Consider the following 18,869-nt stretch of genomic DNA (forward strand, 5'->3'; position numbering starts at 1 on the left):
CCGGGGCGTGGTTAGGGGCAGGGGACCCCCGGAGGGGGCGGTCAGGGGTCAAGGACCAGGGGGGTTGGATGGGTCAGGGGTTCTGAGGGAGGCAGTCAGGGGGCGGGAAGTGGGAGGGGGTGGATAGGGAGCAGGGGCCAGGCTGTTTGGGGAGGCACAGCCTTCCCTACCCCGTCCTCCATATCGTTTCGCAACCCCGATGTGGCCCTCAGGCCAAAAAGTTTGCCCACCCCTGTAGTAGAGTAAAGACACATGTACCTGGAGTACTGTACTCCACAAGCTCTCAACTGGCCCAAGCCATGCCTCCTGTCTAAACTGCTATTTTTTAGCAGTGTAGTGTCCTGCTGCCTTCCTACTGCTGGAGCCTTTCCTGTCCACAGGAAAAGACTCCAACAGCGGGGGAACAGCTGGAAAGGCTGCTGGAGCCCTTTGCCACCGCAGGGAAAGTCTCCAGCAGTGGGGAAAGGCTCCGATGGCAGGTGAGCAGCCTTTCCCTTACTGTCTCCCCTCCTCTTCCTTGCTGCAGTGAAAGGCTCTGGCAATGAGGAGTAACTAAAGCTGCCTTTCCTCTGCTGGAGCCTTTCACTGACGTGTAGCTACACACTGTCATGTGGACATGATGTGCTTGTCTCTGTATTTAGCTGCATGTAAGCTACACACCACCAAAAATGGTGTATAGTGTGGACATAGCCATAGAGATGGAGAAAATCTTTTAGGTCAGACATTTCTTACTCTAAGGTATGAGTATTGAGAATTGTTCTCCTCTGTGTTTCTCCTTGTGTTTTGTCGAGTTTGGTTTTGAACTTCTGCATGGATAGGGCTTTCACCACTTCCTTTGGAAGAGTGTTTTGTGGTTTAATGACCTCACCGTGAAAAACTTTCCATGATTTTAAGTGTGGTCTAAAAGAATGTGCACAGGCTGGGGAGTAAGGTGGTCCAGAGTTCTAATCCTGGCTCTGCCATTGATTCACAGTGTGTTTTTAGGTGAGTCATTTCACTCTCTTTTCCCACCTGTAATTTGGGGTAATAATACCTACCTACCTTGTAGGATTGTTGTCAGGATTAATTACTTAATGTCTTGTACAGTGCATTGAACATATAATATGCTAAGTATTGTTCATTTAATGCCATTTCTCTTCTAGTATGTCTACACTTCAGGCTGGCTATGTGATTCCCAGTTGAGGAGACATACCCACACTAGCTCTGATCAAGCTAATGTGCTAAAAATAGAGTGTAGGCACAGCAACACGAGCAATGGGAGGGGCATCAGCCCCGGATATGTGTCCAAGGTCTCGGACGGGATCATACTTGGGGCAGCTATCCCCTCCTGGTGCTTCCACTGCCATGGCTATGCTCTGTTTTTACAGTGCAAGCTCGATCAGAGAGAGCATGGATGCGTCTCCTGGACTTGGTAATCACACCCCTTGCTCGAAGGGTAGACATACTCTGACAGTAATTGTGCGCCTTAAAGCTTTCAACACAGTGGGTGGTGAACCCTTTCCCTCCTCTACAGAGTATTTTATGTGCTGTAATGAAACTGTATGTTGTAGAAAGAATCCTCATCATTGCTAGATATACTGAGTGCATGTGGTATAAGAGACAGCACTTGATATCTGTGGTTCCAAAAGCTTAAGTCTCTACCACTTGTACTAAATGAGTCTGTTAGTTGTTGTAAAGTTATGGTTGCAGCCACAAGGTGGAGTCATAAAACTCTGGAGGAGGTTTGACATTCCAGGCAATAGAGAGCAGTAGTACACACTTAGGTCCTGATCCTGCAATAACTTATGCACATGCTTAACTCGATGTGCTTAAGTAGAGTTAAATATGGGTGTGTTTGCAGGATTGGGACCGTAGGCACATCAGGAGAGTGTGGACTCATTCTTATCTTCTGGAGAAGTGAAGAAATTCATAACCCATGCCTGTAAATGAAACCTGGGTATTATGTTCCGATTTCGTTGACCATAATGATACGCGGTACTCAGACTGTGTGTTCAAATGTATCAAGATGTCAGCCACACAGTATTTAACCTTTTCAATGTTCTCTTTTAGCACTGCTTTAAAGGTCACTGCATCTGGTTAACTCCAGATATCTTGAAACAGGACGGAAATTGGGGAGCATGGAGTAAGTTTGGCTCCTGTTCTCGAACGTGCGGTACAGGGGTAAAATACAGGACACGGCAATGTGACAATCCACAGTAAGTTCAACATACCCCAGTTTTTTTTCTTATATGAAGTGAATGATTGTGGAGGAATTCCTGTTAATTTACTGATAAAGTAATGCACCAAGGAATATTGCATACTGGAGGTTAAAAAACAGGGTATGTCTACACTTATGGAGGCGTGTAGAGTACAGACACTGCATGCACAGCTAGCATGGGTATAAATAGCAGTATAGATGGTGAGGCACAGCTTAGGGGAGTAGAGAAGAGAGGCTGAACCCCCAGGATGTTCTCTTGAAACACCCTAGCAGTGCCTCCCATGTCTACAGTGCTATTTGTAGTGAAAGGCTCCAGCAGTGGGGAAAGGCTCTGGCAGTGGGGAGCTGCCAGAGTTTTTCTTTGCTGCCTCCCTGCTGCCAGAACCTTTCACTGTGGTGTGTAGTTACACTATGGTGTGTACTGCACCCCACCATAAGTGTAGACATAGCCTGAGAGTTCAAACTCCTGGATTATGTGCTGCCAAAATTTCTACTGACCCAGTTTTTACCCAAGGGTAGATCATTTATCTTCTGTGTACCTCAGTGTACCCATCTATGAAGCTAGTTATAACAGTACAATACGTTACAGGGGTCTTGAAAGCATTATTGTATTATCAACATCAATGAAAGTTGAAACAGTCCCTAAGGGATTTGTAAAAACAAAAAACCCGTGCTTCATTCCTTAACGCTATAGTTAACCATTATTTTTCTTTCCTATTCACAGCCCAGCTAATGGAGGCCGTACATGCATAGGGCCAACCTATGAGTTCCAGCTTTGCAACACTCAAGATTGTCCCAAGGAGTTTGATGATTTCAGAGAGGAGCAGTGTAGACAATGGGATCCTTACTTTGAATATCAGAATATGAAACACCACTGGCTCCCATATGAGCATCTTGATGGTTAGTAATTCCCCATCTTGTTCTAATGTTGTCGTAGCAAATTTAGTCCCAGTCTGACCTCTCTGGGGGCAGAAATTCATTGTCTACCAATGAGGTGCCACATGGTCATTAGCACTGCAGGCTTCCCCAGGTCCCCTTACCAATGTGCATCAACCTGGTGCAGGAGAGAGCCCCTCTTGGGGTGAACAGACAGTTCTGCTTTCCATGCTGGCTCAATCCTTGGCTCTTCTGCTTGTGCTGTCAGCAAAGTTGCAGACCGTTGATACAGATGCAGGAACGGGTTGTGCATGTTAGTTTGTAACCTTAATGTATTGAAAACATGATGAGGGAGATAAAAAAACAAATTTCAGACTTTACGATAGTCAATAGGAGCTGCTGTGCATCTTTAAAATCAGAACATTTAGTTCAATTCCTTAGTACGGATTAAGAATCCTAACAGGCAGCCAAGTTTTAAAATTTTGGCCACAGTAAAGAATGGATAATAGGGAACCCAGGTGCTAGAGCATCCATTTTTTGCCAGAGTTGGCCACATCTGGTTTCTCAGATCCCAATAGAGGAAAGGCTATTCTTAAGGTCAATCGTAATGTATTAAACTTGAGAGTTGATGGGAACCAGGAGTTGATGGCAAAATGCCCATGTAGTTCATTTGTCTGGGAATTGCTCCCCAAAACAATTTTCACTATTGCTTTACTTGTTTCTTCAGTTCTTGTGCAAGCTAGGATTTGAAGAGGAGCAGATGCAGATAGCTTCATGGCTTCATTTCAAGATGTACATTTTCTTCCACAGAGAGGGGGAGAAGAGTGTGGCCCACAGACCTGTGTGTATGAAATATTCTTCTACAGCCTGACCCAAAGCCCACTGAAGCTAATGGGATTCTTTTCATTGACTTCAGTGGGCTTTAGATCAGACAACTACCTGGTCTGCTCTGTTTTTATATCAGTATATCTGGTTTAGTTAGGGGTCTGATATTTTACTGAAATAATTATACCATCTTATTCCCCTTCCTGGGCAGAAATAAGGCTACAGGTGCCAGTATAGCTGCATCCACATGTGGGGGGCTGTGCCATTTAACTATATACCAGTATAGTTAAAGGGATACAACTTTGGTGTGTAGACAAGCCTTAAGTTCGTAAAAGTATGGTATAAAGTGCAGTTCTAACATATTCAGGGCCACACATTACCCTCTTATGAAGATAAGTGCACATAAATTGAATATTTTAGTGGATATACAGTATTCATAGTCTGGGAGCAACATACATTTTTATCTTACCCTGTCTTTTCTCTAGAGAGTCACTTTGGCGGGTCTCCGTCTCCCTTCATTTGACTAGTGGTTGTCTTCCTTGTGTTAATGCCATCAAATGGGGACAGCTCTATGAGTCCTCTCCCTCTAAAATGGTCTGTTCAATGCCATATCCTCTATCACATCACATGCTAACAAATCTTCCTTTATGACATCCCACCACTTTTTCTTGGGTTGGCCTCTCCGTTGTTTTTCCTTCGGTCTTGCTCTGTTGGACTCTCTTACCCACATAGTTGTCAGGACTGCTCTTTACATGACCAAACCATCTGAGCTTGCACTCACTCACTTTTTCACTTATGGGTGTTACTTTGAACATGCCTCTAACATACTCATTCTTCACATGGTCTGTCTTGCTTACATCACTCATCCATTTGCATTTCTGTGGAACAGATCGTTTGCTCGTGGTTCTTCTTTGTTGCCCAACAGTCAGTACCATACATTAAAACTGGACGGGCCACCATTTTATAGACTTTCCCTTTTAATTTTACTGGTATCTTCCTGTCACACACAACACCACTCATCTCTCTCCATCTGAGCCTGGCATTTATTATTGTAGCTCTAATTTCCTCCTCAATTTCCACATTTTCCCAGATTCTGAAGCCCAGATACTTGAAAGTTTGTGTTTTCAGCATTGTCTGCCCATCTAGTGTCAAGGATAATACTTCCATGTTCGCATTATTGAAACTGCATACCATCCTGCATACTGTTTTTCCTCTCCTTATGTTGAGCCCGTGTCTCTCCAACACATTTCTCCATTTATCAAGATCCTCTTTTAGACACTCCTTCTCCTCCCTGCATAGAATCATAGCATCTGCAAACAGCAGGCCACCAAGCTGCTGCTTCGGTATGTTCCTTATAAGGGTATCCAGGACAAGAATAAAGAAGAAAGGGCTTTTAGCTAGCTGTACCCATTATTATCAACTGAACCTCAGAAGGCTTAGAAATTTGGTGTTTTGTCTGTACTGCATGCACATACACATACATTTGGGCTAACTTGTCCCTGTTGGCCTGTGCGCCCACATGATGGCATACAGTGGATTAAGTGCCCACCCTATGTGAGTAGTCAATGGGCAAAGCAAGGGATGTGTGTGAAAATGGGATACAAAGAAGCCATGTTTGAGGACCTAGATTTATTCAGTCCTTAACCAGTCATTTCAGCTCTGTTGCATGTTTTCAGCTCACTCAGAACAGAGTAAAAGAAAGAAATGCAATGGTTTGGCAGTTTGCACACATACTGGTACTAAAATGACTTTATTCATGGTCTGTCAGAGTGCCTGTCTTGTTTGATGACTTAAGCTATCATAGATCCAAGCACTGCAGTAGTAGAGAAGTATGTTTTTGTTTAGGAGTAAACAGTGTGGTCCAATACTCTCCTAACAGTCTTTGGAAGCCAATGTCACATACAGTGTTGAACTGTCACTATTCAAGGGCAAAATCCTATCTGCTTTTTCAGTTTTATATACAGTGAGGGTGAGCACTGAGGCAGAATTCCACCCCTTAGGTAGTGGAGCTCTGAACTGCCCAAACACAGGCCAGATTGCACTGTACAGAATGCTGCCCCCTAAGAAGTAAAATGGCCTATTTGGATATGTCTACACTGCATTGTTAACCCAGGTCTGTGGGACCCGACCTTGTGGACTCAGTGTTTCCAACTACGGCTTGAGCATCCACACTGCAATTTAAACTGTGGCTTATGATTGCTGGACCTGGGTCCCAGAACCATGCTAATGTATCTGTACTGCACTACACAGACCTCCTGTCTCGCGTCTGCAGCTTGAGCGCTGTCCACTCTGCAAAATGACAGGGCTTGGACCTGAGTCTCAGGGGGGCTTGGGCTCTGATGCCCCCTCCCACCAGCAGACTCCTATGAGCCAGGTTCTGAGTGCTTGCTGTCCCAAGTCAGACTGATTTGTGTGTAGACAGAAGGTGGCCATGGGCTCAAACCTGAGTTCAGAGCCCGGGCTCAATGTACAGTGTAAACTCAACTAAGTCACTAAGGGTATGTCTACACTGGAAAAAAAAAAAAAGCTCACGGCATTGAGTCTCAGAGCCTGTATCAGCTGCCTTAGGCTTGCGGGGCTTGAGCTACAGGGCTAAAAATAGCAGTAGAGACGTTCCCAGTCAGGCTGGAGCTCAGGCTGTGAAACCTGGCCAAAGAGGTCAGTTTACCTGGGCTCTGAGACTCGCAGCTGTGGCTCTTTTTTTGCAGTCAACAAACTCTAAGATACAGTCCCAAGAACAATCCATTGGTTCTTTTTTATCCACCAGTTTCCAACTGAGCCTTCGTAGAATAATGATAATAACAATTTAGCATTTATTGGATGCGGACAGTGTGCTTGGCGCTGTATGAATGATGATGCAGGCTGATAGCTAATACTGCTGCCATTCAAACTGACATTCGTAGCTTGAGCAAATGAGCGGTTCAAGCTTAACAAAATATGGGGCATTTTGTCTTCTAGCTAAAGAAAGGTGTCACCTGTACTGTGAATCCAAGGAGACTGGTGACGTAGTTTATATGAAACGAATGGTACACGATGGAACCCGCTGCTCATATAAAGATTTTTATAGCATCTGTGTGCGAGGGGATTGTTTGGTAAGTAGCATCACTCCTGATGCTTCACTTTTAACATTTTTCAGGACTAGCTGATGCAAAAACTGTCACAATATTGTGTGTGATATTTGCAGTTGCCATCACTTCGCATAGGAATAGATTCCAGCAGCATCTACCTATACGGGTAGTAGCATGTGCAGTGTTTTTAAGATGAACCGTGACAGTTAGCTTTCAGTGAAGCTTTTCCTACATTAGGCTTGATGACAATGGAATGTATAATGAAATATGAACATACAGCAACTTTTGAAGAAAGTGATGTTCAAAGGTAGCTGATGTGTATGCTGTGTCTATTTGATCTGGCTATAATCACCAACAATTTGTATAAATCGGGATCTGCTATAATTCATCAGTATTTTAAATTACAGTTTGCAATGGAATTATAGCCCTATTCAACAATGCATTTCTGCGGGTGTTTATCTTTAAGCAGGTGCTTAAATCCCAGTGGAACTTAAGCATCTGTTTAAAGGTAAGCACAGGCTGAAGACCCTTGAGTTAATTGTGATGCTTTCCTGAACCAGGACCCTAATGAATCACAAAATATATTTACCTAAGCTACAATTACTGTGATGACTGGAAATGTGTGTGTTTAAAAACCTATGGGCACTCTAGGGAAGTACTATAATTTTTTAGCTAATATTAAAAACCTATATTTGATATCTGAACCCAAGGATCATTTGAGTTAAAGTTTGGATAAACAAGTATCATTGTCTTTCCTCTCTGCTCACAGAAAGTTGGATGTGACAGGGTAATAGGTTCCTCTAAGCAAGAGGATAAGTGTGGTGTCTGTGGTGGAGATAACTCCCACTGCAAGGTGGTGAAAGGAACGTTCTCCAGGGCACCAAAGAAACCAGGTCAGTTCATTCAAGATGTATTGTTCTGGGTGAATGATTTCAGTGAGTTCTCTTGTTTGTTCACTCTGGATCTTTTTGCTACTATGACAAACACAGGCCTATTGCAGATAGTTTTAGGCTTAGCTATTCCAGCAGACACTGTCAGGACTTTATCTTTGAGATGGGTCTGGAGTTTGGAAGTATGTGAAGACCTTTTCCAGGTAGTCATCCCTCTATGCTAAGATCAGGCCTATGCCTGGCACAGGGAAGTGGTGTTAATGGTTCCCCCTTAAGAGACTTATAGACTGATTCGTGTTGCAGATGTCTCTGCAGACTAATGTAGCTCATCTATTGAATCTGATTCCATGGAATGCTATGACAGTATCTTATCCCCACTCATTACCAGTCTGGAACCTGGATGTCCTCCTCTTCTGCATTGTGTTTGTTCTCTTCAGGAGATAAGGAACCATTTTGGTCTGAAGTGGCATCAGGTTGCTGATGGCATTCAAGCTGTTTTTGTTAACCCAGAGGTCACTGTCTCTTTCCTCTCTCATTACCTCGTACAGGAATAGGAATAGCATAATTGCTTATGCCCAGCTTGCTTTAAAACATCCTGAGTTTTGTAAAATAAATCCATTTACATAGCGTAAAACAGACTTGCCCTGTTTTTGTCATATTGACCAGTTATTGTTTTTTTTAAATATTGTAATAAAGGGTACATTAAGATGTTTGAAATTCCTGCTGGTGCAAGGCACTTACTTGTACAAGAAACAGATGCCACCATTCATAATCTTGGTGAGTATTCATTTGTGATATTTTCTGTACAGGCTTAGTTTGCTTCTCCCCCACCTCCCAAGCTTGTAATGTGTTTGTGCATCTGTCTATGCGTAAGAACACTCCTCCCTTTACATGCACAAATCAGGAAACTTACTAGAAAATTGGATCCTAATCCCTCATGTTTTATTACTTAGCACCTTCGCAGGATGATCCCAGAATCACTGTGTATCTGCTGCTATATGGGGTGATGAATTTCATTGGAGGGTGTGATAGCATTTGCATTGTCTTCACGTGTATAGTTCACAATATGCATCCTGTATTCAGCTACTTCCCAGCTACCTCCAAAGCATAGCACTGTCATTCTCTCTGTTTCAAATTCTTCACCATTGTTAATAGTAATGATGCTAGGATGTCCGATCAATCACAAAATTTACACGGTAATTGAAATCTTCTCCTTACGGTGCAATGGGATCAGTGAGAAGCAGTGTCTAATAGGTTGTTATTAATTGGAAGTGGATTCACAGCCAATGGCTTGCTAATTCTGCTATGAATCATTCAAGCTTCTCTTCAGTAAATGCTTCTTAAAAATGCTATTCATTGCCCTGTGGCAGATCAGAATGGTGACCAATTCAGGAATCACACTAGGCTCATTCTTCATTTGGGGTAAACCAGTTGCATTAGTGTGACCACCCATTCCCCTCAACCTGCTTCTTCACAAGCCTGTACATACTGCTAATATAATTATCCTTCAGGACCCTAGACTGAGACAGTGAACTCAGGGAAGTGTGGACATTGCGCGCGCGGCGGGGGTGAAGAGATCATTCCTGAGAGGAGTAGGCTGCTCAATCTGCTGTTAGTGAATGGAGTGGATTAAAATCTGTATAGTGAATAAAGAAACACTTTATCTTCAAACTTCAACACAAAACTTAGGTCAACCAGGTACCATGGCACAAGATAAACCACTCCCTTCATCCCCATATAAAGGACAGGGTAGAAGACCAGCAACAGATAAACCAATGTGTGGTGTTACCTATTTTACTGCCCAGGCTGAAGAACATATGACCACTTTCCTTATGCCCAGATGTTCCCTGCATGCACCCAGCAGAAGCAGCTCATGACTCTGAATCCAAGTGCAGCAGCTTCAGGCCGTGTTTGCTGGACTTGAGGGAAAAAGAGACTGAATTGTTGATAGAAGCAGGATATAGGGATATTGTAGAGCAGGCCCAGCCCAGAACCGGCTCCTCCACTTGGGGAAGCTGGTTTCATCAAGAGGGGGAACAATATGGAATGGAGGAAAGACCCAGGTTCTAACGGGTGGAGGAGGCTGATCGTTGCTGCCGCAATAAAGAGGTTACTCCAGGGGATGGGGATAGAGATGTGAAATGCAGACAGGCTGCAGTGATAGGAATCAGTACATGGTGCCATGAGGTCCACTTGGTGATGCACATCGGGATACACATTGGTACCTGTATTTTAAGGAGGGTTGTCAGAGATGTCTGGGAGTTGAATTTAGTTTTCTAGAAAAAGTCTTGTGTCAAGACTTTCCAGTTTAGTTTTCTCTAAAATGCCTCCAATTCCACACTCTGTTGAAACCTTAGGGTTTCAATGTATGGATGTGTATATGGAGCAAAGAGGAATAGTTTACATTCATTAGGCACCTGGAAACATTTGGGGAAGGGAAGGTCTATATAGGGAACCAGACTGCTGGTGCATAAATTGACAGAGGCCTAAATTTTCCAGAATAACTGGTGCCTGGGGATGCCTCAGTTTTTGAAGCGCAACTAGTTACATCTTAAAGAGGCCTGGTTTTCAGAGGATGAGTACACAGTGCTTTCTGAAGATCAGGCCCTATTAAGCTGTCTCAAAATGAGCCCCTGAAATGGAATCACCCAAAAGCACTAGCTACTTCTGAAAATCTTGGCCAGTGGTTGTTGGTTTATTTAAATTATGAGGTGGGGGAAAGCCTGAAAGTGCTGAGGAGTGCTTGAGTCAGATGTACACATTTGCCAGGGATATCAGTAAAACAAAGACCACTCCGGTCTCTGATAGTAGAAGATAGGACAGAAATTAACTAGAGAAGGGATGGATTCAGATCACAGGGGTGTATCCTGGAAAAGTAACTGGAGAAAAATACAAATAGACACAGGGCCAAAAAAAAAATACACAGAAGTCTCTGTATTAGAGTGAGAAAACAAAATGAGGTAAAGCAGAATGCCTAAAAAATTCTCTCTCAAACCAATGAGAGAACTGGGAAGAACAGACACTGGTATGCTTGGAGCTCTTTCATCTAGCCTTCTACTGAAAAAAAATATTAGAAATGAGATGAAAACCCCAAATATTCATGTTTGTTATGTTATTTATAGCAATTAAGAATCGAGAAACAGGGAAATTCGTTTTAAATGAAGACAACTATGTACCGGATTCTAAAGTATTTGTTGACATGGGTGTGGAATGGGAATACCGGAATGATGATGATAGAGAAACAGTGCAGACCATGGGGCCTTTGAGCAATGGAATAGTCATTCTGGTAAGCCACTTGAAAACCATCTTCTGTGGAAGACAGTGTCTGGGTTACACTGAGTCATAATGTTTTATAGTATATTATAGGTTCCTTTTGTGAAACACATTAAGTCATCTGCTTTAAGAATAAAAGTGATGTATTTTAATCCCTTTCCAACTCGCTCATTACCACTTACTGGAAATGTGTTTAACAGTGACTCCAGGGTTCTATGTCAAGCGTCTGACCTTCCTGATTATTTCCTGTGGATGGCCTAGAAATCATCACTAGCTAATGGATATCCAACTTACTAATCACAGCTGAGATGTGAACATTAAGAAAAAAATCAGTGCAGCACATCATAGTCAGATGTACATTACCCTTTAACAACATCTGCACCCGCTTTTGAAAATGTCTGACACAGGATGCTTTTGCATCGAGGATCATTTAATGGGGTCTCAGGTGGTTTAGTCCATATCAGAATTTTAATTCACAAATCTTTCAAACTCTGCTCACTGTACTGTATATCGTAAAACAGTAAATGCAGTGTAAATACTGTGGGCCAGACCCTCCACTGGTGTAAATTGACAGAGTCTCACTGAAGTCAGTGGAGCTGTGCTGACATACACCAGTTGAAAATCTAGCCCGCTGGAAGAATAAAAATTACATTTTCTAAGGACCAGATTTCAATACCTTTACTCACGTGGAATAGCAACATATTCCGTGAATGGTCCCATTGGCTTCAGTACTATAGCGGAAGCTGGCTCTAAAGTCATTTTTTATGTGGAAACTCCATTCTTTGGTTAGGTAATGAGTTTATTATTCATAGAACTTGCAAGACCATCGTAAGAAAGGTTGTGTTTATTACAGAGGTTATTATAATTCTTTCCACCTGTTTTAGTTAATCTTTGTATTTTAATTAATCTTTGTTTTTAGCAGTCACCATTATCATTGTATCCTAATGTTTCTCTCCTTTAGAATAGGATATGGAAAAATTTAGTGCTTTAAAGTCAATGCAACACTGGCAAGAAAAATCAATCCAAAGCAGTGACGGCCTATTTAAATGTGCAGTATAAGAATCCCTATGTTCCAATGATAAAGAGATACTTGATAGCAAGAACAGCTCTAATGGGGTTAAAACATTTAAATCTCTTGGGGAACATTTTTATATCTGTGTCATGATTGTCATTGTAAGATTGATATAAACTTTTTAAAGGTTTTTTTTTTTTTGTCTTGTTTCTAACTAGGTGATTCCTCATGGTGGTGCCAAGATTTCTTTGACTTACAAATACATGATCCATGAAGACTCCTTAAATGTAGATAACAACAATGTTTTGGAAGATGATTCAATAACACATGAATGGGCTCTGAAAAAATGGTCCCAGTGTTCAAAACCCTGTGGAGGAGGTAAAATGAACACATTTAAAACTGACGAAAGGAAATGCCTTTTTTATTTTTTACACAACACAATTAATCTGTGGAATTCATTGCCACAAGAGAGTAATAAGGCCAAGAGCTTAGCAGGATTTTATTTAAATAAAGGTTTAGACAAATAAAGAATAAGAACATCCATATTTGCATTCAACTAGAAAAAATGTGTAAGGAATATTAACCACTGTGCTTCACGATACAAGCTGAATGCAAGCATAGGGTTAGGAACAAGCTTCCTCTTAGAGCAGCTTATCCCATAACTGCCCATTGTCCAAAACAGTCTGAAGCATCCCTTACTGCTCCTAGAGACAGGATATCTGACTAAGATGGACCTTTGGTCGCATCTGGTATAACAGTTTCTGTCTTTGTCCCGGTCTGTTACTGAGAAATCGTACCAATTATATACGAGTTGGCTGTGTGCTGATGAAAACTAGCATATCAAAACTTCAAGCACATAACAAAATCACACCCATTGGCAGATGAATCCCGAATCCTTTGTGTCCAGTGATCTTAGCCTCCAGCTTAAGGATCAGTGAGTACTAGGCCCTGATCCTGATTAATGCTGGTGACAGTGCTGCCTGGAGAGAGGAGGTTTCAGCTGCTGTGCTGTGTGGCTGCTCTTTTAGGTGTGCAAATTTAGAGGACACTGATGAAACTGTTACCCTTGTAATGCCAAGAGGTGCCCCTTTAAGAACATAAAAACGGTCATACTGGGTCAGACAAAAGGTCCATCTAGCCCAGTATCCTGTCTCTGACAGTTGCCAGTGCCAGATGCTTCAGAGGGAATTAACAGAACAGGACAATTTATCAAGTGATCATCCCCTGTCGTCCAGTCCCAGCTTCTGGCAGTTGGGGTTTTAGGGACACCCAGAGCATGGGATTGAGTCCTTGACCATCTTGGTTATTAGCCAATTATAGACCTATCCTCCATGAGCTTATCTAAGTTTATTTAAACCTGTTTATACTTCTGGCCTTCACAACATCCCTTGGCAATGAGTTCCACAGATTGACTCTGTGTTGTGTGAAGAAGTACTTCTTTATGTTTGTTTTAAACCTTCTGCCTATTAATTTCATTGGAAGATGCCTAGTTCTTGTATTATGTGAAGGGATAAATAACAGTTCCCTATTCACTTTCTTCACACCATTCATGATTTTATTGACCTCTATCTATATCCTCCCTTAGTCGTCTCTTTTCTAAGCTGAGCAGTCTGTGTTTTTTTAATCTGTTCTCATATGGAACCTGTTCCATACACATAATTATTTTTATTGCTCTTCTCTGCACACTTCCAGAAGAGTCAGTTATTTATTATGATTATAGCTTCATTGTGAGAAGACAAAGAGGACTGGTAGTTCTGGGTGCTAAATAGTTAGCTGCTTGTAATGAGCAGAGTAAATGCTAACCAGGTGCAATCTACAATCCTGTAGAATGGTCACCTACTGTTCAAAATACACTATTAGCCACTTCATGGACAAGTACAATCTGAGTTGTGTGTAAGTATTGTAAATGCTGAAGATAAAAGAAGTATCTTTCTTAAGGTTATCAGTTTACGAAATATGGTTGCCGGAGGAAGACAGACCACAAGATGGTTCATCGGAGATACTGCGAGACGATCCAAAAGCCAAAGCCTATTCGCAGAGTGTGCAATCTGCAGGAATGTTCCCAACCAATGTAAGGTTTGCTGTCCCTTAGAATTGGTATTAGCCCATGTCCAGTTAATGCTAATGGTCAACTGAAACGAAGTGCTTTCAGCTATCCCCATATACCTTACTACTCTGACACATGGCTGTTTTAGATTAGGAGCCCTTCTCCATCATTTTACATCATTGCCTAGATAGTGTTATGCAATGACACAATATCATGGCTAAAGTGTTGCTTGCAGAAACACTGTTTCTGGGAATGACAGTTCCCACTGATTCTGAGATAGGTTGGGTCAGAAAAATACCCATTTCTTGATCCAGACACTTGTATTCAGTGGACCAGAAATGAAGTAATATAAATTGATTTTACAAAGTGTGAATTTAACTATATAAAAGCAAGCATATAGAGAGTTGTTTAAGAGAACAAGTGTCAAACACTTCTAATACAAACACCAATAAAACCCACAGCATATTTTTAAAGCTGCAAAGATCAGGGAGGGGAATGGTTTGGCTCATACAAGTTTTTGCTGAAACATTTATGTTGATTTCCATGGATACCCCAGGACAACATTTTAAGAGGTTATTATTTGTGCTTCCTTGTTGTATATAGTCAGTTATTATGGATGTATTTATTCACATTTTACAGGTGCTTTTTTGACTGGCAGCAAGTTAACCCTGTCACATGTAGGACTCACATATTTCCCCTGTTGCTACCGCAACAAGTAAGGAGTAAGTTGATCTACAGCTTTTATCTCTGGCAACCAAGTCTAAATTCCAGTGCGTGTGATGAATAACTAGACAATACCAGCCAATATTTTGTAACTCCCTTCCAAAGACAAACATCAGAGAAGGAGAAGCCAAATAACTGTGCCCCATCAGCACAACAAAGATCAGGGTTTAACAACTTTATTTACCAACAGTGATTTAATGACCATAATTAGAACTCTCTGCATAAAGCTACAATCTTCTATTACTCAGTTATAAGCTCCTTTCCAGGTAGTAAAACTATAAATGAAAGTAAAATTAAATTACACTTGCACATGAGCCACAAAATTCAGATACGGATTTCAAAGACCCCAAATTTAAGGGTACTTGGATCTGGAGTTTTGGGTCAGCCCAGTATAGAGGTATTAGCCAGCTACAAAATTCATATCAGGATCTTGGTTCTAAACCTCCAATGTTTCAGTATTCTCTGATCCAGGGTTTTGGTTTGGGCCCCTTCTCTAATTAAACTAGTAACTTTTGTTCTCACCTAGAAGGTGGCTTTAATCCTAAATGGGGCCTGGATTCAACCAACATTTTAGGCCTTTCCCCACAGAATATTTTCCTTTCAACCTTCCCCACTTTCAGATGGTCTTTTCCTTCTTGTTCATAGGCGAGGCAGATTTTGATTGGACTCCTTAGCACTGAGGCTGATAGAATAAAACTGTAAGATGCTGCTCTCTCACAATTAATGGAGGATCATTGCAACTGAATTGTCCCAGAAATCCTTTTCCTATAAGTGATCTTGTAGCCTTACTCCTCTAGTGTGTAATTTCATAAAATCAGAGGTTAAAAACAGAAGAGATGTATGAGTCGATCTCCTGGTCGATGCAGGATTATTCCCTACACCACCTTTTCTAGTGCTTTGTACAAACTTTAAATGTCCCAAGTAATGATCTTTCCATCAGCTCCGTTGTGGAACTCTTCCACTGCCTAACACATCTCAAACTCAGGGCATTTTTCAGTGTATATTTATATTTAGTTTATGCCAATTGTACCTGCATGTACCACACTAAATAATATCCCCTCTTCTTGGTTTCTCCATCCCTTAAATGTTTGTAGACTGTGATCATGTGCACCCACTTTGTCATCACTTAGCCCACCTTTCAGTATTCCTCGTAAATATCCTCCAGTCCCTCACTCCTTCCACTTTGTCACTCTAGTTCTTGCAAAATTGTGCCCAGAATGTAATACAGTGTTCTAGGGGCAGTCATGGAGGAGTTTTCAGCCATACCACATTGCAAAACATGGGTAAAATTTTCAAATGTGCCTAAGTGTATGTCTACACGGCAAAGGAAAACCTGTGGCTGGCTATGCCAGCTGACTTGGGCTCCCGGCGCTCAGGCTGTGGGGTGTTTCATTGCTGGGGAGACTTCTGGGCTAGGGCTGGAGCCCAGCTCTCGGACCCTGCAAGATGACTTAAGCTCCTAAGTCATTTTGGGGGAAAATGGGTCTTCAGCTCCTAAGTCACATTGACTTTCAATGACATTTACACTACTTAGTACCTTAGCTACTCTTCAAAATGGGACATAGGTGCCTGAGGTACTTCTGAAAATTTTATCTGATATCTAATTTGCTTTTCTGTTTCATCTGTAGATAGATCAGCGTTGCTGCTCCCCAGTTCCCCCCTCTCATTGGGTATTTGTGTTTGGGGTTATTTTCCCCAGTTGTATTTGCTTGTGTTTTTCCAAGATGAATTTCACTTTATTTTCTTCCCATGTTTCTAATCTCTCTTGGTCCCTGTGTATTATTTCTCTGTCCTCCCTGGGCCTCACAGCTCTTCTCATGTTATCATCAGTCAGTTAACTGAAGTCAGCCACTCTGACCATCACCAAGGACATGGTTATTTCTGTGCATCTATAGCTAAATGTCCCCCGATCAGCTAGGCTGTAATACTGATTTTTAAAGCACTATTTCCTAAATTGCCATCAAAGGGATTTACTGATTTATTTCAAGAGATCCTTATCAGATCTTCACAGAACATTATGGAGCTCAGTGGTATGGTGGCAACATTGTCTTCTGCCATTGTGAAAGAGGGTGAACCTCACTACTGATAAGAATGAGCTCAGAGTTCTGTGAAAACTGTATTACAAATATTACATTGTCAGCAAATATCCTGGGACCAACATGGCTACAACAGCCCTACACATCATCAGCAAAACTAAATTTCATCTTCTCTGTGGCTAAGCATCAAATACACCGCAACAGCTTCCACTGTAGACAGAAAGCACTTCCCCTTTGCAACATTCTTGGTGTCTAATGCTGTGGGGAGATGGTATTTAAAAATGGATAAGCTCTGGATCCAACAGAGATGGATCAAAGAAGTCCCCAAAATGCGGATGAACTTTTTGAGGCTCCCTTTTATTTTCTGCCACAATCTAATAGTTTCCCCAGATACTTCTCTGCCTCCTTTGTGGCCTTCAGCAGTTTACTGCTTCACCCCACCCCTCCACGCAATCCCGACTGGGAGGAGAAAAGGGACGTGAGGCGTTAGTTTGTTCTGACCACAACACCTCTAATTTAGATTCTGCTAGAGACAGTTTTCCAAAGAGAAACAGCTGTTGTAACAAGGACCACATAGAAAAGAAAAATGAAAGTGACATATTATTCTCCTCTCGGTTATGCACACAACTTCTGTTAGCACTAATGGGATGTGTGCATCTGCATCAAAAAGGGAATGTATACTTACAAGAGTCTCAGTTTGAGCATCCCAGTGTAATCATGCTGTCTACATGTTCTGTACAATACTGAATGCTGAACAATACAAGATGCTTCGTGGTTAATAGTCTGTTCTTTAAAATATTACTGCAGGGATTTAGGAGGCCTTTAATGTTGCTCCTAAGAGAGATTGGATATATTGCTTTGAAGTCTTCAAAATTACTTGACAAACAGCTCAGTTCTGGCTTTCAGTCTTCCGGAAAATGAGTCTATATTTTTCATGGTTCTTCTAGGTGGTTGGTTGAACTGTCACCCTCTCTGAGTAAACTCATCTGTAAGAATTACTGCTATAACCCCATCCTCTGCTATCAACAATTGTTTTAGTGGTTTATTTCCCTGTTGGTTTCAGCATGAATTATTTAGGCTATGTCTACACTACCACGGTAAGTCGACATATGCTACGCAACTCCAGCTACATGAATAACATATCTGGAGTAGACGTACCTTAGGTCAAGTTACCGCGGGGTCTACACTGCGGAGGGTCGACGGAAGAAACTCTCCCTTTGACTTACCTTCCTCTTTTTGTTGGGGGTAGAGTACAGGAGTCGACTAGAGAGCAATCCGCTGTCAATTTGGCAGGTCTTCACTAGACCTGCTAAATCTGCCATCGGTGGATCGATCTCAGAGCATCGATCCCAGCTGTAGTGTAGAAGTAGCCTCATTAGAGGTTTACAAATAGCTACTGTTAGGGAAGCTGCAGGGAAATTGTTCTTTTCAGTTCAGAGTATCGGCAAAAGACAGGTCCGCTAAGGTTGGTATCCAAGGATCTAACAAGGAATTATTATGTTATACATGTAGATGGGATTGCTTATCTTTGGAAACATTCGCACACCAATAATTAAGTCTTTCTGACTTCTGGTTCACCTAACTAATTGCACTAAACTTGAGAAACTTGTTGTAGATTTTGGGTGAAATTTTCAAAAGCATCTGACTGACTTAGGACCCCAAGGGCCAGATTTTACAAAGCTGCTTAGGAGATGCCAAAAGAGGCAGAGTGGTGCCTAGTGAGATTTGAAAGGCACCTAATTCCCTTTGGCTTTCATTGGGAGTTAGGCCCCTAACCTGCTTATGCAGTTTTGTAAATCCTATTGGGTACCTGTATCTTTAGGCTCCTAAACAGCTTTGTAAATCGAGTACTAAGTCCCACTGAATGTCAATATAACAGTGAATAAAAGTCAATGGGACTTAGTTTCCTAAGTCTCTTAAGC

The 18,869-nt window shown here is 41.9% G+C and overlaps 1 protein-coding gene across 14 annotated transcripts in view; it reads left to right on the forward strand.

Annotated features, from left to right (window-relative positions):
• The window catches only part of ADAMTS2 (ADAM metallopeptidase with thrombospondin type 1 motif 2), a 261,487-nt gene that overhangs the window by 226,812 nt on the left and 15,806 nt on the right, over positions 1–18,869 (forward strand). For all 14 annotated transcript variants that reach the window (XM_043552886.1, XM_043552885.1, XM_043552887.1 and 11 more), the window contains 8 exons: positions 2,050–2,195; positions 2,922–3,097; positions 6,857–6,990; positions 7,736–7,859; positions 8,553–8,633; positions 10,979–11,142; positions 12,360–12,519; positions 14,080–14,212. In XM_043552886.1, the coding sequence (XP_043408821.1) occupies positions 2,050–2,195; positions 2,922–3,097; positions 6,857–6,990; positions 7,736–7,859; positions 8,553–8,633; positions 10,979–11,142; positions 12,360–12,519; positions 14,080–14,212 (1,118 nt within the window). The remainder of the gene's footprint in view (positions 1–2,049; positions 2,196–2,921; positions 3,098–6,856; positions 6,991–7,735; positions 7,860–8,552; positions 8,634–10,978; positions 11,143–12,359; positions 12,520–14,079; positions 14,213–18,869) is intronic.

Source organism: Chelonia mydas, chromosome 8 (genome assembly GCF_015237465.2).
Source record: "Chelonia mydas isolate rCheMyd1 chromosome 8, rCheMyd1.pri.v2, whole genome shotgun sequence".
In the NCBI taxonomy this organism is placed as follows: domain Eukaryota; kingdom Metazoa; phylum Chordata; order Testudines; family Cheloniidae; genus Chelonia; species Chelonia mydas.